This window comes from Capsicum annuum, chromosome 4 (genome assembly GCF_002878395.1).
Source record: "Capsicum annuum cultivar UCD-10X-F1 chromosome 4, UCD10Xv1.1, whole genome shotgun sequence".
Lineage (NCBI taxonomy): Eukaryota > Viridiplantae > Streptophyta > Magnoliopsida > Solanales > Solanaceae > Capsicum > Capsicum annuum.
Window position 1 is genome coordinate 212630927 of NC_061114.1, and position 22186 is coordinate 212653112.

General features: G+C 35.4%; 2 protein-coding genes across 5 annotated transcripts; one reads left to right on the plus strand and one right to left on the minus strand.

Moving 5' to 3' along the window:
* The first annotated feature begins 14714 nt into the window (after positions 1 to 14714).
* On the plus strand, positions 14715 to 16156 carry LOC107869507 (RING-H2 finger protein ATL54). Its single transcript, XM_016716043.2, has one exon. The coding sequence runs from the start codon at positions 14781 to 14783 to the stop codon at positions 15795 to 15797; it is 1017 nt and encodes a 338-aa protein (XP_016571529.1). The 5' UTR covers positions 14715 to 14780; the 3' UTR covers positions 15798 to 16156.
* Positions 16157 to 16975: 819 nt separating this feature from the next.
* Positions 16976 to 21276, minus strand: LOC107867426 (craniofacial development protein 1). 4 transcript variants are annotated; one of them, XM_016713655.2, is made up of 6 exons: positions 21150 to 21276; positions 18986 to 19032; positions 18622 to 18711; positions 18362 to 18501; positions 18093 to 18278; positions 16976 to 17577 (listed from the first exon to the last, which is right to left on the minus strand). In XM_016713655.2, exons 2-6 carry the CDS (start codon positions 19020 to 19022, stop codon positions 17200 to 17202), a joined length of 831 nt encoding a protein of 276 aa, XP_016569141.1. In that variant the 5' UTR covers positions 19023 to 19032; positions 21150 to 21276; the 3' UTR covers positions 16976 to 17199. The 4 variants fall into 4 exon arrangements, with proteins under 4 accessions (XP_016569141.1, XP_047266933.1, XP_047266934.1 ...); XM_047410977.1 differs by having other exon boundaries at positions 18362 to 18544; positions 21150 to 21258; XM_047410978.1 differs by lacking the exon at positions 21150 to 21276 and having other exon boundaries at positions 18362 to 18544; positions 18966 to 18994.
* Between the last annotated feature and the right edge of the window lie 910 nt (positions 21277 to 22186).

The window sequence follows — 22186 nt, forward strand, 5'->3', positions numbered from 1 at the left end:
CGTGTGGAGGAAAGAACAAATCAACACACAAGGATATTAAAGAATTGAATTAATTTTAATATAGGCGTAAAGGCAGTAGCTAGGGGATTTAGGAGGACAATTTTTCTTTTTTAAAAAAAGCAAATTGGCCAATGCAAGTTGTCTCTACTAAAATATAAATATTGTAACCAAATCTGGTCATGTTTGGTGCAAATTGGACTAGTAGCTAGATTTAACTTCATTCAATGCACATTAATTCACCATGAACGTACTTCGAAAGTTCTAAACCCATAAAACAAGTTAATAAACGTTAAAGGAGAACGTATAGATAGATGTTGAATGTTCGTCACAATTTTTTCTTTGAATTAAATTAACTTATATATGATGATCCTATAAAGAACTTTTAAAGTATTATTATTTATTGTAATTTTAACATGTTATAATAGTAGGTTACTTATTTTATTTTACTGGATGCTAATTTAATCTTATGGACAACTACACGTGCATGGACTTTTTAACTCATGACTTGATAATATACATATACTTTAGCACAAAGCCACACTTTTTTGTTTGATTAGTAGCCATAAAGTTATGTAAAGTCGTAGCAGGTTTACCGGTTCAAATTTCCCTTGCGTCACTAAAGAATAAACCTGTGCTCAGCACTAGATAGCACAAAATTATTTCCAAACAAATTGTTGAAAAGTTAGATAAAAATAATTTGGTACAATTTTTCTTTTCTTACAGAAAAGAAGGGATCAAATTAAAATTAAATCACTTTGTTTCCTGTGGTTTAGAATAAGTGTTAAGAGTTGAAACTTTAGCTAATGATAATATTTTTTCCCTTTTCTTTTTCTAATCTTACCAAAAGTCAATGGGCAAAAGTTGCATTTTCTTAATTGTTGGAGTGTGGGCGTAGTTTATGAAACATTTTTGCTAAAAATTAGTGTATATGATGTACTAACACATACAAATGATCTATAACAAAACATATTTATTCTTCATAAAATAATGCATATTTTATTCCATTCAAGCCACAACAGACGTAATGACTTATCCATAGTTTTAAAGTAATAACATAAAAGAGAAAAAGTAATACACATTTTGGATTCAATAGCTAGTGACATTTTATTAGTAAGAGGTTTGAAAACCTTTGAAATCGAGCTAGCTGTCTACTTGTTCTTCAGTAGTGGTGTATTATTTAACAATGTAATCCATGTTTCTTCTGGTGATTTACAAAACTAGCCACATGTAAGTGACTGGTCTTACACTTTTGACCCCTCTTGCATCTTAGGCAATTCAACATTTTTTAACTTTTGATCTTGAAAATTTCCTATCAGGCAATCAAAGTCAAAATTTTAAAAAATGACCATTTGCATGATTGTTTGGTGTAATTTCCTGTATATCACTGACTTGGAGTCACATTGGGCCGGCCACACACAGGGTTACATGATTAAATAGTTCATATCCATGTTGATTGTCCAAAGATTCAACATATAACCATTTGTGCACAGAAGCTTAGAGGTAAGCTACATATCCCATTGCAAATCTAGCTACAGAATCTAATTATTCACAACTTGTAATTTTACTGGATAGCAATAAACTATTTTTCAGAAGAGAAGAAGAAGAAGCAGCAGAAGAGTTAGGAGAAAGAAGAAGAATGAAGAAGAAGATGATTATTAGAGATAGAATAGTAGACTTGTTTTCATTATTCTTCAATGTACATTGGACTTCTATATTTATAGACTTGTGTATGAGCTACAAACTAACTAACTATCTATTAACTGTCCATGTAACTAACTGCTAAACAACAGGTTGTTTTGCGGAGAAATTTTGACTTTTTGAGAAGAAGAGTCGCCACTTAATTTTGAAAAAGAATTAAAAAACCTTTGTAGATTTACTTAAAACGATTCAAAACAGGAAAATCGTTTTATGTTAGAGATTCTAGATAAGCGGTTCCTATTAACATTTTAGGAAGGTGTTGGGCACCTAAGACATCCGCTAACTTGCGGTTATCCGGATTGTTTGAAAACATCTTTTGATTAACTTTGGAGAATTGGTTTGTTGAAAAAGTAATTGATTAAGGCAAAGGTTTTCGCGAAATCAGTTTTTAGTGACATAGTTAGGGATTTAACTAGGTTCGCAAGAAGCATGTAAAACAAATAATCAAAAGGAAAAGGGAGAAGTAGTGATTTAGGCTTTAAAGCCTAAACCGTCAAACCTGTCCTAACCTAGTTGCATTTTTGATCCATTTTCACCTATCCTAATTCTATGTTTCCGAGCCCTTTTTGGCTCGATTTTCACTCCACCTGTATTAAATACAACTTTGGCTTCGAGGCCCCCAAATGAATAAATAAATGAACAAATAAATAAATAAACAAATAAAATAGATAAAGACAACAATAAGAATGAATAAATAGATGAATAAAAGAGATTTTAATCTCTTTGCCGCTTCAAATAATGGGGTTTAACCCATTCCTTCTTCTTTTGTCTTCTTGCATCCGTATGCCATGAGACGATCTTTTGGACTTAAACCTTCGGGTATAACTCAAGAAAATGGGCTATGTGAGTCCATTAAAAAATGCTAAGAGGATAAGTTCGACCAAAACTCGAAAATGGGTTCATATGCAAGGAAAGAGATAAAGAAGATCAATACGCATCCAGAATATCAAAGACCATATAAACAAATAGTATAATAGATCAATAGATGAAAAGGAATTCGTGATGATTCAAAATGAGATAAAGGCAGTAAGTTGAGATACAAAAATGCCAAGGAGAGCAGACAGAAGGATATTTGAGGCTAATTTTGCAGGTTCCAGTGAACAGGGATAAAAATGATAAGAAAGACACAAATTTGTAAACAAACAATTGAGAAAAAATAAACATATTCGATCAAAGCATCAAAAAGAAAAATATATTTGAAACAAGTGAAATAAAAAGAAAGCAATTTCAGGAAATCTCTTTTGGGGTGGGGATTCGTACCTAAACTAATTCAAAACTAATCGATCTTTACAATTTGAACAAATCCTTCCCTCCTTCTTGTCAAATAATGCAAAAGAACCAAAATATAAGAAACTGGAGATCCTCAGGATTGGTATTACACAAATTCACAGGCCCCTTGCGATACCATGAATCAAAGAGACCATGCGAGTTGTGCTTAAATCAATACAATCAAATGCTAAACAGAAAACCTTAAAATAAACAGGACAAGCCCTCAAAGTTTCCATTTTTTGTCCAAAGAAATACCAAGCTACTGAAGGTCGCGAGGATGATAAAACAACTCCCCAAAAAAATAAAGAAAAAAAATCTACTATTTGAAACAATAAGCTTAAAACCGAACATGAAACATCATGACACACAAAACTTGGCTCCTCGATTTATAACAATTTTTTGAGAATGAAGGTGAATGCAACAATTCTCAAAAAATGATCTTGCAAAACTTTTAAGAGTTTTAGACCACGAAGTCAGTCCCTGAACACAAACCAAACTCCAGAAAGAACTTACAAACTACATGGATTTTTGATATTGAAGACATCAAACAAGACCACATTCATTCTCATTTAACTGTGAAATTCAACTATCAAAGCAGTAATCGTAATGCTATAACCATGCCTAAATGCTATAACAGCAAAACTGGCATCACAATCAAATGCAGGATTCGACTACTGTCCTAAATCTTCAAAAAGGGTGACAAGAGAAGGAAAACACACCATGAAGAAGAAACAACAAAAGGAAAGACGCTAACCTTTTTAGGTGCAGCAAATTGGGACTTTGGGCTTTTGTTGGAGTCGCCACCACAAGAAACTAGTCATTCGAGAATTCTGACCCAATCGACAGCTTTCAAGGAGCAGCAAACCGGACTCAAGCTATCAGCGGGATATTATCACCGAGAGACGATGTTGTCGACTTGAGAATTTCTAGTTAATCAACCAACCTCAAGAAGAAAAAGTGAATGAGGAGATCTTCACAAAATAAATTTTGTTTTCAAGATTCCCAACAAAATTTGAACCCCAATATTCAAACCAAAAATCAATGCTAGCTTTCAAACTAGAAACCTATGAACAGTGACCAGAGAGAAAAAATCGCCCCTGGAGATTTCCAAACCAAAAAATTCGACCCTTCAAAGAAAAAAAAAACCCTCTTATTTCAACCCCCTTTTTTTCCCCTTTCGTGAAACAAAGGCCCTCCTATATATAAAAGGTGGAAGAAAGGGTCTCCTGGGATTTTAAATTCGTAATCCCTTTTCCAGCTTGGCATTTCATCAGCAGCTGTACCAATTTGGAAATGGTGGACCAATTAAAAGTGAGCCAAATGGATTCTCATCCGAAACCAATAGAAAACAACAAAATGTGTACCTGGTTCGTACTATTATCCCGAAATTTATGGAGCTAAACGTTAGGGGAAACACCTATGCGCGTTCTAGAACATCCTCGAGTCTCATTAGTACGATTTTGCGTGAGGCGCCTGAAGGGAGCCATAGACGGGTTGGTTATGAGTTGTTGGGGTTGAAGGTCATTCTTGTTTGTGGTTTTGTGATAAAGAAGAGAATAAATGCTGGGCCGGGTAAGAAAGAATGGGTTATTGGGTCGGTTGTTGCTGTGGGTTGATGGCTTATTGTTGATGGGCTTCTGGTGGGTGAAGGTAAATGGGCCGGATTTGGGGGTTATTTAATATCCCCAATTAAATCTAATTGAGTTATTAAATAACCATAATTAAATTTAATTAGATTAAAATAATCATAATTAAATTTGATAGGATTAAAATAATCCCAATCAAGAAAATGTAACTTTTGGGATTAAGATTGAATTACAATTTAAACGAATTATTTAAATTACAACCAAATCGAATATTTATTGGTCAATTGCATCACAATTGGGCCAATTTGATTTCAATTAAGGTCATATTTAATTCGTTCGCTAAATTGAATTACAATCTGACACGAATCAAGTAACAAATCAACCTCGAGTTTCTTAATTTTGTAAAAATCCAACAAATATTCCTCTAAATAAAATATTTTGAGAGCGAATCATATTTAAAACTAAGATTTTATCCATTTGAATTAATTTTCAAGTTCAATCAATAAAAATCAAATTTTGATAAAATGTTCATTTAAACAACAAAATTTATACACTCTCGTATATATAAAAATGCGAAAAATGTATAACCGTTAATTAAATGATAAAATCGAATTGAATAAGTAATTTAAACCAACATTTATTTGAACAGAATAATTGTTGTGATTTTATTTTAAAATTAAAGAAACTCAAAATTAAATTGGATTGCGGAGGGCAAAAATTAGGTGTTAACAACTGCCCCCTCCCTTTGGGTAAGATGGATGCAAGTAATCCTGGGCAAAGGGAGGTTGATGTTCCTAATTTTTGTCCGACCACAAATTCGAACCTGGAAGAGGCTAATCTTCGCACGAGTTTCATGGAATTATGGCCGAACCTCGGTATCAGGATTCCTACATATCTCAGGTTACATGAGAATTTAGGCCACTTGTAGTTCTTAAAGCTTAATTTTGAGCACGATCTTCAAGAAAATTCACCAACTATCATGGTTTTAGAGCGTTTTTGTTAAATCGAGAAGCTGGGGAATACAGGGATTTGGGGGGAAATTGGAATGCAGTCGAGTTTTCTACATAGAGCCCAGCCTACATATCCCTGAGACTCAGGGAATCAGACTTTTTGTAGTTCGACTCAATCGGTAGAAAAGATAGTCTTTTATTTTAGACGATCTTTAGCTTGGGATGAGTGACAAGTTAATCGAGTTGCGGAAAAGAGGCTTGTAACCTCTTAACCATGAATGTGGAGCTCTTCACATCCATAGGTAAGAACTTACGTAAGCATAATTTCCAAAATTCTAAGTGTGTTGCCACCCAAATTTTAAAGAAAAAAAAATTCCCCTCAGTATGAGTTAACAAACATTCCAGAGGTAAAGGTGAGACCAGAATATCCGAAAAATACCCACATGCCTTCTAATAAAGGTGTGGTTAAATGGTGGTGGTGATCTTCATTTAGCTCGCGTCTAGAGAGTTTGACATCCCTCTCCAGACTATGTCCCGTTTTGCTGCTGAGAAAGAGTTCCACGTTGTGCTGCGTCCTTTTCGGAGTCGTCCGCACCTGTGGTTTTGATTTGAGATTTTCATCTTCTCGGATGCTCTCGACAATGCTTCAGGCAAAAAGTATTAGTGTTAAACATAATTCACGAAAGAGGTAAGTAATTTTTTACCATATCTCCACATGAGTTGTGGCCTGAAAAGCAAAATCATCCCTTATTGTACCTATATCACTTATTGTATGTCGCATGATAACCTCTCCGGTTGTAGCCGATGATCAATTTATAAATTTTCCCTAAATTGTCAATCTTCAGATAATCTTGCTCATTATTTGATGTTAGATACGAGGCGACTTACAGATATCCTTTGAATTTCTAGCTTTTAGGTAATCTTGCACATCATCCGACTTTGGATAAGAGATGACTTACAGATATCCCTCCAATCGCCAGCTTTCAGGTGTTCCTGCACATCATCGGACCTTGGATACAATATGACTTATAGATAATCCCTCAAATTGATCGTCTTTGGGTAATCCTGCACATAATCGATCTTAGATATGACGCGGCTTATAGAGAACCTTTGGACGTATCAATTTGACAATCTTTCATATCCTCTGGTAAGGATTTAGTTGCGACTTACGGATAACCTTTGAACTATCAACTTTTGGGCGATCTTGTACACTATCCGGTTAGGATGTTATTGTGTCTTACGGATGACCTACAGGCGATCAACTCATTAGTGATCTTACACACTATCCTATTTCAAATAAGATGACTTATAGATGACCTTAAAATTGTCAATTGCTAGGAAATCTTATATATCATTCATCCTTAGATAGCGACCTGAAGGCGTCCCTCCAAATCGTGTGCCCTTAATGTATTCCGATGCTGATTCATGAAAAGATAATGATATCCTCAACGCCAGCGTTGTGTCTTGCGTGTCAACAAATATATTGAATGCTGATGATATCCTTGACGCCAGCGTTGTGTCTAGCGTGTCGACAGATATATTGAATGCTAATGATATCCTCGACGCTAGTATTGTCTCTAGCGTGTCAACAGATATTGAATGCTGATGATATCCTCGACGCCAGCATTGTGTCTAGCGAGTCTACAGATATATTGGATGCTGATGATATCCTCTACGCCAGCGTTGTGTCTAGCGCGTCAACAGATATTGAATGATGATGATATCCTCGACGCAAGCGTTGTGTCTAGCGCGTCAACAGATATTGAATGCTGATGATATCCTCGATACCAGCATTGTGTCTAGCGCGTCAACAGATATATAATGGCCTCTGCGGCAATGATATGTGATGGACTTTACGACAATGATACGCAATGACCATTGTAGCAATGATAAAATAATTTTACCTGGCTTCATTTGTCAGTGTCCTGCTTTCTCCATGTACCTGTACTCAAGGTAGACGATTAGTAGACACAAAGTTGCTTTTACTAGCGACTATTTTTTGGAAACTTCTAAATACGATATGTGTAAAGAAGACAAAGTGCTTTTGTTTGTCGCTTACGATCTCAAGAAATAAGATGGACAAATCAAAAGGTCCTCAATAAATGGGCATTAAACATATTTTTAGGGCTGCCCTAAAATACTGTTCTTGGGCATTAATGATCTGTTGTGGCTCCCAATTTGCTCGGAAATTTTTGAAAGAGACTCTCATTTTGCGTATTGATCCCTGCATCCACAGAAAAATGATTAGTTGAATGAAATTACTCCATGTTGACCTTCTTCGATCCTTGATTTGATCCTTGCCATCTCTTGGGCATTCCACCATTTTGAGACTTCTACTAAGTAAGTGAGTTGTAGATTTTTAAAAATAGTCTTAAATTTTGAAAACTTCTGTAAAATTTTAGAAAATTTCTGCCAATCATGTCATGTACTAGCTCAATGAATGTCTTCCTCGCGGTTCTACCTATATCCTATGGATGGTTTCCAAACCTCATGATTATTGTTGGAGGGTTTCTTCAAGTAGTTCTATCATAGCCAAAAATTGAGTCTACCCAAACTTTGTTACAGTTGGTGGTTTCCAAAGCTTTAACCTCTGGTGCTGGGGAATTTGAAATATGTTCCGGCATTTGATGGAAATTTTGAGGTCTTTCTCAAAATTTCTGCCCTAGTTTAAAATTGTTTGAGATAATACCAATCTGAGTGGATCTGAAGTCTTTGCTGATCTTCATTCTCTTTGTTGGATGTTGATCTTCTCTTGTGAATTTTCGAGATTCATTCTCAAAAATTCTACCCCAGTTTCCATTTTCTTGGGTTATATGACCGAGCCGCTGGGGCACCTACGTATCCCGTTAAAGTAGGAATCAGGTCAAACGTTGTTCAGGCCTACGCTAGGGATATATATAGAAAAATCTAATGGGTTGACCGAAGCCGACATAGGCCGCCTACGTATCCTTTTTGTTGGAAATTCAGGTCATCACGTAGTTCATACATAAAGAGAAAAGATAAATTATCCTAAGGGATTGATCTAAGCCGACATAGGCCGCCTACGTATCCCTTTCTTGGGAATTCAGGTCAAACGTAGTTCGTACATAAAGGAAAAGGATTCTAGGCAGTTACACACTAGCAAACAACATTATTACAAAGGTGATTACAAACAAACTGAGAAAACACAAAAACTAGAACGTCATTCAAACATAATATCTCTTTACCACATCAGAATTGATTGGTTTGGTCCACTCTCTGCCATCCATCTCAGACAAAATCAGAGCTCCTCCAGATGGCACCTTGCGAACTATGTATGGCCCTTGCCAGTTTGGAGCGAACTTTCCCTTGTACTCCTCTTGGTGAGGGAATATTCATTTGAGAACCAGTTGCCCCATTTCAAATACTCGAGTTCTTACCTTCTTGTTAAAGGCATGAACCATCTTGTGTTTATACAGCTGACCATGGCATACAACGGCCATTCTCTTTTCATCAATTAACATAAATTGTTCATAGAGAGCACAGACCCATTCTTTGTTACTCAGTCCAGCTTCCTGAATAATCCTTAGGGAAGGTATTTCAACCTCAGCGGGTATCACAACTTCATTCCCGTAAACTAGTAAATAGGGAGTTTCTCTTGTGGAGGTTCGAACTGTTTGATACTCTAGCAAGGCGTAAGGTAACATCTCGTGCCATGATCTATCATTTTTGACCATCTTTCTCAAGATCTTCTTGATATTCTTGTTAGCAGCTTCTACGGCTCCATTTATTTGGGGACGGTACGCTATCGAGTTGCGATGCACAATCTTGAAATGATCACAAATTTCTTTCATCAAGTGATTGTTCAGGTTTGCCCCATTATCATTAATAATCAATTTCGGCACTTCGAATCATCAAATCAAGTTATTCCTGACGAAATCTGCAACTACTTTCTTAGTGACGGCTCTGTACGAAGCAACTTCGACCCACTTAGTGAAATAATCAATAGCAACCAAAATAAATCTACGCCCATTCAATGCTAGTGGCTCTATTGGTCCGATGACATCCATTCCCCAAGCTATGAAAGGCCAAGGAGAATTCATTGGGTGAAGCTCGTGTGGAGGCATTCGAATCAGATCTCCGTGTATTTGACATTTTGGACATCTCTGCACAAACTTACTACAATCATTTTGCATAGTCATCCAGAAATAATCAGTTCTCAGGATCTTTCTTGCAAGGACAAACCCATTCATGTGGGGCCCACAAACTCCAATGTGTACCTCGTTTATCAACTTATTTGCTTCCGCCGCATCGACGCATCTTAGGAATCACAAATTAGGAGTCCTCCTAAAAAGAATTTCTCCACTTGGAAAGTAATTCTTTGCCAAACGCCGGATTTTCTTCTTTTGGTTGTTACTAGCCTCTTCAGGATATATTTCAGATTCCAAATACCTCTTAATGTCATAGTACCAAGGCCTTCCATCAGGCTCCTCTTCCACGTGTATGCAATGCGCGGGTTACTCCTTTAGGCTTATTTCCAAAGTATCGATGTAACTCTGATTCGGGTGCTAACTGTGTGTGTATATAAAATGAAAAAAATGATGAGGTCTGTGTAGTGACGGAGGGTGTTATGGGGGTAGGGCTGGGGTAATGAGGGGTAGGGGGTATGTAGGTAGAAAGAGGGTATGGGGTAGGGGTGTGAAGTGGCCAAATTAGTTAGGGTGGGTGGTGAATTTATTGAGAGTTTGTTATTTAGATTCTTGTGGGGGGAATTATTAAATGGGTGAGGGTGTATGATAAGGTGAAGCAAAAAAATGAATAAATTGAATTTTTGGGAGATACAAAATTATGTATTTACAATCTGTTGCCATTCATAGTAGGTACTTTGTAAGGTCCCCACAAATCCATTGCACAAGATTAAAACAGCATTTACTTTGAATGCTACTTTGCAAAAATGGTAATCTAGTCTGTTTGGCACTATGACAGATACTACATTGTTTTATTATATTTTCTATTACTTAAGACCCTTGAGAAACAACTCTTTTCAGCACTCTAGTTGAAGCATTTCCCAACCTTTAATGCCACAAATCCACTTCAGCTTGAGTTCTTTCCATAGTCCCTTCGGTAGTTGCTTTTGTTGCTATTTCAACCTCTTTTTTTTTTATTGATCTACCATCAGATATAGACCTCCATCAAGCTTACTAATCCCCCACCTTTCCAGTATAACGATTCTGGAAAACACAGAAATCAGAAAAGAAATTTATTGAACAATGCCATTCCTTAGTCACTTGAGATACTGACAGAAGACTACATGTAAACTGTGGAATGTGATAGACATTTATGATGTTGTTTCTTTCTGATATGCAGCTAGTTCCCATATGAGTGACCATTATAGTGTCACCATTTGGTAGATATACTCTCTTTTTTTTTTGTAACTCTGTAACAGTCTTGTTGAGTAATAGTTTTGAGTCACCACCTATATGATTAGTAGCACCAGTATCTATAATCCATTTTTGTGAATCAAAGAAAGATAAACAAGCAGATATACCTGCACTTTCTACATTTGCAGAGTTAGTAGATGGGTTGACAGAGTTGATCTTATTAATTATTTACAAGATTTGCTCATATTGTTCTTTGGTAAAGGTTGCATTCCCCATCTGACTCAGTTGTGTTATCTGATTATCTGAACACTTTTATAGAGATTTTACACGAGAATATTGTCCTGTATATTGATCACAACCACCTTGATCTGCTGGATATTCATGAGAACCCAAAGACACATTATAAGCTGTGTTAGTTCCTTCATGCCTGAACTTCTTCTTGGCCTTATATCCTGAGGATAACCAATTAACTTCCAACAGTTCTCCTAACTATGCTCTTTGAGTTTACGGAAATCACATTGTAAAGTAAAGTTTTTCTTGAACTTTTGGGTCTGACTTCCACTTGTTCCATTTCTTACATACATAATTAGATCAAGACCCTTTTTAGTAGCTGTGGGATTCATTTCCAAGATTCTTGCTTGAGTTGCAACAGACTTATGACTTTCATTACTGATTATCATTTCATAAGCCTGGTTGACATTTGGTAGAGGGGTCATAGCAAGATTTGACTCCTTGATTGTGTGTAGGACTCATTTAGACCCATAAGGAACTGAAATAACTTCAGTTTTTGCAGATGTAACACACACTCCTTTGATTTTTCATATTCACACCCAAGTGCACGCACAAGAGCCTCAAATTCTTCATATAAATCTTTAATACACTGAAACAAAAGCAGTTCATTGAGACAACATAACTATCTCTTTATGTAGATTAAAGGTTCTGGCCCCATCAATCTTATTAAACCTCTCATGCAGCTCATTCCAGACCACACTTGCAACTGAAACATTTATTATTCCACCTAGTAACTCTTTAGAAACAGAGTTCATGATCCAAGACAATATAATGGTATTTACCCTTTTCCGGTGATTTCCCAATTCAGTAGAGAATTTGTCTTTAGAGTATGTTCCATCAACAATACCCAACTTGTTTCTCCCTAATAGAGCTATACGCATGGTTCTAAACCATATTGAGAAATTTTCAACCCCAGATAATTGGAAAGAGATGATTTGAACCTCACTTACATTCAAGGGGCTGAGAAAGAGGGGATGATTATAATCCAATGCACTGGGAGTAACTCTGGAAGATTCACCAGTTTCAACACCACCGTTATTATTCACCATTGTTGCCCTTGAAATCTTGATTCAAGAATTCTTCAATTTATTCTGAAATGAACTGCAATTAATAGACCGGTGCTTCAGAATCAACATCACCATTATTATTTACCATTGTTGCCCTTGAAATCTTGATTCAAGAATTCTTCAACTTATTCTGAAATGAACTGCACTTAATAGACCAGTGCTTCAGAATTGATTTTCTTACTAGATTTTCTAGCGAGAAAGCTCTGATACAATGTAATTTTACTGGATAACAGTAAACGAAGAAGAAGAAGAAGAAGAACAAGAAGAAGAAGAAGGAGGAGGAGGAGGAGGAGGGGGAGGAGGAGGAGGAGAAGAAGAGGAGGAGGAGTTAGGAGGAAGAAGAAGATGATTATTAGAGATAGAATAGTAAGAAGAAGATGATTATTAGAGATAGAATAGTAAACTTGTTTTTATTATTCTTCAATGTACATTGGACTTCTATATTTATAAACTTGTGTATGAGCTACCAACTAACTATCTAATAACTGTCCATGTAACTAACTGCTGAACAACCAGTTATAACAGAAAATGTGAATTAGTCTATTTTATTTCTTCTTGATTCTGCTCCACTTTTCATATATTCAACACAACTTCTTTCAAATAAAGAGTAACTTTTAAGTTAGACATGTAGTTGGAGGAGAGCATAATTTTATTAACTTATCTATGACTACGTTAATCTTTATGTAAAAGGGATCTTTACACGAATAGCCGGTCGGATTCACTGCTTATACTTTCTAGTCATATGCATATATGATGACATAATTATAATCAGAATAAGCCAAGTCAAATGATGCTCCCACACAAGAAAAGAAAACAAAGAACATATTTTAGAAAATTCACAAAATTCCCAAGTATTGTTTCGAGCAAAATTTTCAAACTTTATATGTTTGAGATAAATTCTATTCCTTCTTCTTCAATTGAATGTAAACAGGTGAAAAAAATTATAGTGTTGGAGTCACCCTCATTGAGCTAGTTGATTCTTGACTTGATTTTTCAGAAGTCATCGTCATATCTAGACTTGATTCAGATAAAACTTATCTCACATGCAAATTTTTGCTACTTCGATCGCTTATGTCTGAAGCATCTAAAACTTGTTTAAAAAACTTATAAATTTTGGCTATGCCTAAAATATAGATCCCAAAATGGGCTATATGTTCAGTTCCCTTGAAACTCTCCAACTCATCTTAACTTATTCCAAACATATTGACCAGAAAAAACTAGGGAGGGTGAATTATAACACCTTCATTGACTTAGTTAATTTTTACTTGCCTGAATATGACCTAATTAACCAATTTTCAGTTCCCATTTTTTAAAAAATCAGGCGAAAACTATCAAGAACACATATAATAATGTCCTTTGTTTCTCAAGAATATTGGCTCTATCAAAACCTAAAAACTCAAATTTAAACAAAATAAGAAGGAAAAATTGCTTGGAGAAAACAAAATTAGTACCAGTAATGATTGATGCGATTCAACAACCAATCTCCACACTCAGGAAGTAGACAGATACCCACTAACCTGAAATCTAATATAAAATGTAATTATTTGTTTGGCAAAAAATCTTAGTAATTGTTTTTCTAATTATACATCTTGATGTTGATTTATCACCTAAGCCGCAAAAATTGTTTTTCTTATGTACCACTCAACATTTTTGACTTATCACTGTACACTTCACTTGACTTACCAATGTAATGAACTTGTTATCGTAGGCTATTTATGATTTATTCTAGGTTACTAATTAATGCTAAAGTTTATATGACTTGATTGCATAAATTTTTTTAATAACATCAGTCACTACCATACTATACTTGAACTCTTATACCGTATACAAAAGAATAACTAATAGTGAACTTGTTAGCGTAAGCTACTTCCCATTTATTTTTAGGTTATGAATTAATGCTAGAGTTTATATGACTTGATTGCGTTAACATTTTTAATACCATCAGTCATCACCATACTAAACTTGAAGTCTTATACCGTATACATACAAAAGAATAACTAACTAAAAGCTCTACAGAAAATGCTGATTGACTTTTACTTCTCTAGAAAATTGACAAGCAATAATGTCACACTTTGGTAGTATAAAAACATAGTACAAGCAAACCTTAAATGGAGCTCAAATCCGCGGAGGATTAGTTCTTGCCTATCGGGCTGGAGGATACCTTGAGAAACAAAAAAAAAAAAAACATAGTACAATATGATGGTTTATACTAATATTAATTAGGTCCATGGTCCAATAATCTCGTGGAATTTAGCTTAAAATACTAATTTATCACTGTATTTAGTTTTGCGTCAAATCAATGTTTCTCAACTATTCATGGAAAAAAATTAAATATTCCATGGAGGCCATCAAACTTTCACATATTCAATTAAAATGAAAATGAAAGCCCTCTAAAAGTCTTTATTCAAACATTGGAAAATAACAGGTTTATCATCCCTCCACCTTATTGACAACTACATATGAAAATAAATCAAGAATCTCAATGACTAATCATCTAAATCATATTAACTTCATTATTGTTTTCCTAAGATCAAGAAAGTCCATTAATACATCAATATACAAATTTTCTTTGACCTATCAATGGCCATGAACACAAACCAAACTGCAGATTGTTGGTATTTTTGTGATGCAACATGTCCTTATGCTTGTTATCCTTACGTAGATTTGGATTATTACATACCTCCACCACCACCAACACCGTTGCCGCGGCCACAATTAAGCAGCAAACATCATCAGAACATAGCACCTTTTGTAATAATATCTGTTGCCTTGTTTGCTAGCTTGTTCATTCTTGTCAGCTACTATTTGATCATTGTCAAGAATTGTTTGAATTTTAACAGGAGAAGAACCCCATCACCACAAGATGAAGAAGTTTTCGATGAAAATCGAGCTCCTGTTATTGATCATCCAATTTGGTACATCAACACTATAGGTCTTCAGCCATCTGTTATTGATAAGATTACTATTTTGAAGTACAAAAGAGGGGATGGTATAGTTGAAGGAACAAATTGTTCTGTTTGTTTGAATGAATTTCAGGATGATGAGTCTCTTAGATTACTACCAAATTGTAAACATGCCTTTCATATTCGTTGTATAGATACATGGCTTCGATCACACACAAATTGCCCCTTGTGTCGTTCTTGCATTACATCAACAGTGGTGCCAATAGACGCGAATTCAGATACTAATTTGAGTACCTATGAAGAAAGGATGCTGGGAAATGATGAACATGGAGAAGATAATAGTAACAATGAGGTAATGGATGGCGAGATTCGGGATAATCAACAAGAGCTTTTGCAGATTGAGAGCATGGGAACTTCAAGAAAAGAAGTAAATAGCAAGAGGGGTAGTGTAGATGAGAAAGTACAATCAATGAGGAGATCAGTTTCAGTGGATTTTTCAATTAGTTCAAATAAAGGGCTTGATAATTTATTTGTTTTGTCAAGAATGAGTGAAAGAGGAGAAGCTGCTGGTGAAAATTCAAGTTCAATTCTGCATAAGGAAGAACCTGTTTTGATGAAGAGATCATTTTCTTATGGTGGTAGGTCGTTTTTCTCAAGACATAATCGTAGTCGAAGTTCAGTACTTCCATTGTGAAACACCTCTTCAAAAATGTGTGTTATCAGATGCATGTCGAATCCTTAAAAATAGTGCAAGGTGCGTGTCGGATCCTTTAAAAAGAGTCCGAGCTACTTAGCTTGGAGCATACTGGGGAAGTTGAAGATCATAAACTGTGAATAACATCTGTTAAGTTCTCTAGAGGACCACAATGAACCAAGAGGAAGATTGAGGATTTTGGCAATAAACAGATTGGGGGTTGTATGATAGTTTTAAGAGTGGATTCTAATTTGTTTGCATTCTTATGAACAAATTTGTATTCTCTAGTTATTATTACAGAACAAAATTTCTTCAGAATAAATGACAGACATTCATTGTAATTCTTCTTTTCTTTTTCTCCCAAAATCATTTTAATTAGAATGATGTATATCTGGAAAGACATGCCTGAGCAATAAAAGATGAGCAAAATTGGATGTGTAATGAAAGTTGATTGATCTTCTAATCCTTCATCCATAATTAAATCTATAAACATGCTTTAGAAATTCAAAATAGTGGTGATGATTTCTTGGTACTTTGTACTGATGGAGGGAAATACTGGATTTGAGATAATTTTTTAGAGTATATGCTTGCTTATCGCTTTGATTAGAAGACAGTAACTCTTCAGATAATTCGTCCATTGAAACTGTCTTGAAGTCCAAGAAAATGACTTATTTGTTTGTTTTTTCGTATTGTTGCTTTTAGTATAGTACTATTGTATTTCACATAGTAAGATTAGTATTTATAATAATAAGGATTGATTCAAGTTACTAATATGTTAACCACGCGTTTTCAATACATTACCTTGGATGTTATTGTAAACATATTAGTTATTATTATAAAGATTTAAGTTGTTTAATTCAAAGTTTCAAAATATTATTAGTTATTATTATAAAGATTTAAGTTGTTTAATTCAAAGTTTCAAAATATTTATTGAATTATGATGGTTTTCTTTTACTATACTCAATATTATCAAAAAGAAAATAAAATTATAAAATTATCAATTAAAATATTTTGAGGCCTTGAAATTTTGAGGTCCTAAAAGCAAATGCTTTACAAGCCTCACCCTTGAGCCGCCCCTGAATTCACACATACTTTGAAGTTGTTTTTTAAAATAATTATATGATGTTCGAAATTCACTAATCGAATTGAATGTTCAAAATTTGTATCGTCTGGAGCTGTTATGTAAACTTTTTTCTATTGCAAACTTACTTTTTTGGTTAAGATTTCTATTGTAAACTGAGTCTCACATGATGATAATAAAATTTTGTGTCCTTATAATTTCAAAACATTTGCTAGTTATGGGACAAACTTATAATCTAAAGACAGGAATAGGCCACCAAAAGCCACTGATACACGTTTCTTTCCAGGGCCCAAGTGCAAATATCTCCTGGAGGATATGCTCTCAGTAGTCTTCTTCTCTCATACTTTCTGCTTTCCTCTTTGCTTGCATTGCAAGTCGAGCATCTCTCTCTCGCTCAAATGCTCGGTAATCAGCACGCTCTAAGAAACCAACCTTGTCTAGATACTGATTGGAACTCTTCTTGTAAGCATCCAGCTCGTCTTCCATGCCTTCATTTTCTCCCTTGAAACCCTCCCAGTCTTTCTTTGTCTTATCAAGTACACTGAGCTTCTGCTTCTTTTTTATTTGTTCAAGGATCATATCAACAGCAGAAGCAGGTGCTGCAGGGCCTTTGCCTTTATCAGATGCTTCCGCTGAGTTGGCATCAACATATTTCTTTATTTCAACTTCTTCACCAGCAAAATCTCGTACTTCAGTAATCTGTAAAATTGGAATTAGCATAAGCTATAAAATAAAGACTCTGCAAAGGGAAAAAGGGCAACAACAAATCTAAGAAGCATATGCACATCTTTAGTGAGATATTATTAAATCTACAAGTTTCCATCAAATGGTTCAGACGGATAATCGTTGCTTGTAACCATTCCCACAAATTTCCTCAAACCTCCTACTTCTCTTATGGCGTCTTGTGTTGTATTAATGATAACTATCAAATGTATGGGTTTAGAAATACCAAGACCACTAAAGTGACAACAACTGTCAAGCATTTATCACTCATTAAGAACAGAAAAAGAAGTCTACAATCTAAAATTTGAGCTCTTCACCAGGTTGTCATTTCAAGTATAATGAAAGTGACTCAGAATCCATTTACAGACAAAAGAGCTCTACACACCTGCATTCTATGAGTATATTACCAAATCTGGAACCAAGACTTCAGCTACAAAAATGAAAAGCTAGTAGTCCACAGAAGTATCATGGAGCAAGCCAGAGAGACTTACCACTTTACCCCGGCCTGCGGAGGCAGCAGCTGTGGCAGCATCCTTTACGGCAGAGAGAGCAGCAGCAGCAAGCTTCTTTGCCTCCTCGCTAGTCTCATTTTGAGTAGTCCTTAGGCACTTCTCTGGTGTACTACTTCCAGGCTCTGATGTCTTCTTTTGGGACAATCCCAGTACTGTCATCCAACTCTGTTGAGATTGTTATGCCATAAGTCTGAATAACAACGTGGACATATCTCATACAATTTGTAAAGTAGAGGTCTTATACTCACAGAAGACGACGATTTTGACGATCTTTTTGAGGATGTTTTATTTGATGCTGAAGTAGGCTTGTTTATTATGGAGTACAGGGTCTTCGTAGACACTCCTTTATTCATTTGTTGCCAAACAGCATCCATCCGAGCTTTCCTTTCTGGAAGCAGAAGCATAAAGGTGAAAACATTGTTCTTGTGATCCTGGTATCTTGAAAAAATTATCAAACAGATAATTGGAGGACAATATCATGAAAGACAGAAGCATTGCCGTCTCCTACCAATTTCTTCGGGCTGCATCTGCGTGTCAGGAACGCATGCAGCATCTTGTTTGGGAATGTTTTGGAACCCATCGACATTCTCTAAATTATCTGAATCATGAAGAAGAAACAAATTTTCTCCGGATGTCAGCAGTACAGAATGAGAGAGCTAGACCAAGGCATCATCTTCAACTTCAGTATCTCAAAACAAGTATAGCATCAAAAGATCAAATGAAATGCAAGCAGAGGAAACAGACATGAACTGAAGCTCAAGAAAATTATGAAAATTCTAATAATGAAACGCCAAAGGTCATGCCCCATTAGAAAATAATTGATAGAATTTGCAAGAGGGAGAGGACAGGTACATCAAATAAAAGAACTCAACTTTGACCAAGCTGTGCTTCTGCAGTCAATTCAGCCATATTGCTTAACCTGTTCAATGAATTCATAAACCATAAGATCAGCATCAAATTACCTTCTAGGATAAAATTGAACATGAAAGAGGAAGGGGGGTAAGAAAAACCTAGAGTCTCATGCAATTCGTTAAAACATAATTAACTTCAACAACCTAAAGTCCTAAATCAAACTATGTAAAGGTTACTGCCTTCTACTTTGTTTTCATAATGTTAAATTCCTTTAGAAATTTTTTAAGGGATTCCACACACCAAGATAGTTTGATATGGCAGGGATATAGAATGAGATCAAAGCAAGTTAAGGGGTAAAAAGAAATCAACGAAAAACAACAACAACAAACCCAGTGTATTCCCACAAAGTGAGGTCTGGGGAGGGTAAAATGTACGCAGTCCATACCGCTACCTCCGAAGAAGTAGAGAGACTTTTCCGATAGACCCCCGGCTCAAGATAAAGAATAGTAAACAAGGTCGCAATGAAACATGAAACATGATGGATGGCATAACAGAAATAAGAAATAAGATATAATAAAAATAGAAATAAGAGATAAGGAAAATACGAGAAATAAGAAATAAGACATCCACACAGTAGTACCATACACTCACAGACCAAAGACACCACCACACCTAAACTCTCCTAACCAGCTGCTCCGACATATGGACACAGCTTACCAACCCGGCTACACAAAAGCTCTCCTAACTACTTGCTACGAATCACCCACACACACTAGCCTTCTACCCTTATCCGCGACCTCCACACCTTCCTATCTAGGGTCATGTCCCCAGTAGTAACTGCTCCATGTCATGTCTAATCACCTCCCTCCAGTATTTCTTCGACCTACCTCTACCCCTCCTGAAACCATCCAAAGCTAGCCTCTCACACCTACGAACTGGGCATCCGTGCCCCTCCTCATCACATGCCCAAACCATCTTAGCCTCACTTCCCGCATCTTGTCCTCCACCGAAGCTACTCCCACCTTCTCTCGGATACTCTCATTCCTAACTCTATCCCCTCTAGTAAGTCCACACATCCAACGCAACATTTTTATTTCCGCCACCTTCAATTTTTGAATGTGGGAGCTCTTGACTGGCCAACACTTCACTCCATTCAGCCGAGTTGGCCATGGGTTACAGTCATCAGCCACTTAAAATAATTATAACTGAGGTGCACATGGGTTACAGTCATCAACTATAGGTTTATTTAACATGAATGACAATGTTGTTACCTAGGTAGAAGTTAATAGTATACTAATGTTGTACTTGACCTCGCAAGAAGGATCAACTTCACTTACTATAGACCCCCTTTATGAAGTGGGGAAGGAAGAAACAGCGGGCTGTGGGAATAGGAACTAAGAACGACCAAGAATTTAGCGTTTAAAAGGAAGGGGACATTTTATCTATCATGACTCATATGGGTTGAAACATGGACAATATGGTGCCCATATTATCCATAGTGGTAGTTAAAACCGAGTTAACAATGATACTCAAGAATACCATGTAGTTCAATGCAATAGGTCCATAACTGGTCAACGAATAAGATAAGCAAGAAATGATATTGCACTACTCCGATCATGGGAAAAACACTACCCCGTATATAGTTTATCAGACCCATAAATTACTGGGGCATAACGCTTAAGCCGAACACCCTGAAGCATTTAAAGCCTGTTTCACACAAGGAAGAACCCTGATGTCCTTCCTTCACCTTTATAACATTTCCCACACGTATCAATCGGTTCAAAGACTTCAACAAGAGCACCAAACTTCAAAAAAATTGCAAACCTTTTAGTGACATTTCATAAATATAGCAGTCTAGACACCAATTTTACATAACATTAATCACGCGAACAACTATTTCAACGAAGCTAAATAACTTATTATTCCAGCAGATAACACATGAACAAAAACAGTAAACTACAACATCCAGACAGAAATTTAAAAAGACAACGGTCCAACAGAATGTACAAATAAATTTTCAGCAGAAAAAAAACACAAATTCAATCATCTCAAGGACAATAAACATTTACTTATCAATCTCAACTCCACTATTAGAACTTAATTGATAAACCCTAAAACAATATATATGCTGATAATAAACAAAATTAATGGGGAAAAGGTGCGAATTAATTGAAGAAAACTTACGTGATTAGGCTATGAGAGCGAAAAGAGACTTTCGAAGTAGTCGAGTAATAGCAAGGAGAAAGTGGTTTAACTCGCCGATTTTTAATATAAATTTATATGAAGCTCCAAAGGTCTGTCGAACCGAACCGGGATTTCCAGTGACTAAACCGGTTGAAGTTTTGGAAATTTGGGCTGTATCGCTACTCGGCCCAATAAATGGCAATAACATAGCCCAATAAAATCTCGATTTTATTATTATCTTTAGGCAGAGTCCATCTAGTATTTGGGTATGGGAAAAGCACATGGGCTCTCCATTTTTAAAAAAGGGCCCACATTTGAAAAGGTGGACATGGGCTGTTCAGTCAGTTAAACTAATTCTTTTTTTTAGCCATTTGACCCTATTGGTCACATGCAGTCTCTATATTCAATTAATACACTTTTATATCAAATTGATACATTTTTATACTATATTGATACACTTCTTAAAAAAGAGAAGAGAAATTCTATGCAAGCACATGCAGTCCCTATACCCAATTGATACTCTTTTATACCACATTAATACACTTTTATACTACATTGATACACTTGCAATGTCCATATACTCAATTGATACTCTCTTATATTAGATTGATACATTTTTAGAATGCATGTAGAAACTATATAGAGTCGTATAAAATATGTATCTAAATAATAATTGTAGTTAAAAATTGTATAAAAATGCTATAATTATTATATAGAATTTGTGTATATATAGAAACTGTATCATTATTATATATAGATATATATCTTTAACAATTGTATTATATTAAAGGTATATGCTATTGTATTTTATTGTATAAATAAGTAAAACTAAACAAAACAAATAGTATGTTATTTTACTAATGTTGGTGAATGAAAAATAATCTGAAAAAAAAAATTACTCAATTGTTTAAAAAGAATAAAAATCTGGTTCTAAGATAATGATTTTTCTGTTAGTGCTTTGGAACATGTGCTTTATGAGGGACATGATTGTTAGATCTTCCAAAAAAAAAAAAATCATGCTACTCTAGAGTTTAAAA

Coding starts and splice junctions, on each gene's coding strand:
- LOC107869507 (XM_016716043.2), top strand. CDS start 14,781: ATGGCCATGAACACAAACCAAACTGCAGATTGTTGGTATTTTTGTGAT.
- LOC107867426 (XM_016713655.2), bottom strand. CDS start 19,022: ATGGCTGAATTGACTGCAGAAGCACAGCTTGGTCAAA. Junction 18,712..18,985: donor AGAAGCACAGCTTGGTCAAA/GTTGAGTTCTTT, acceptor TTCATGATTCAG/ATAATTTAGAGAATGTCGAT. Junction 18,502..18,621: donor GATGCAGCCCGAAGAAATTG/GTAGGAGACGGC, acceptor TTCTGCTTCCAG/AAAGGAAAGCTCGGATGGAT.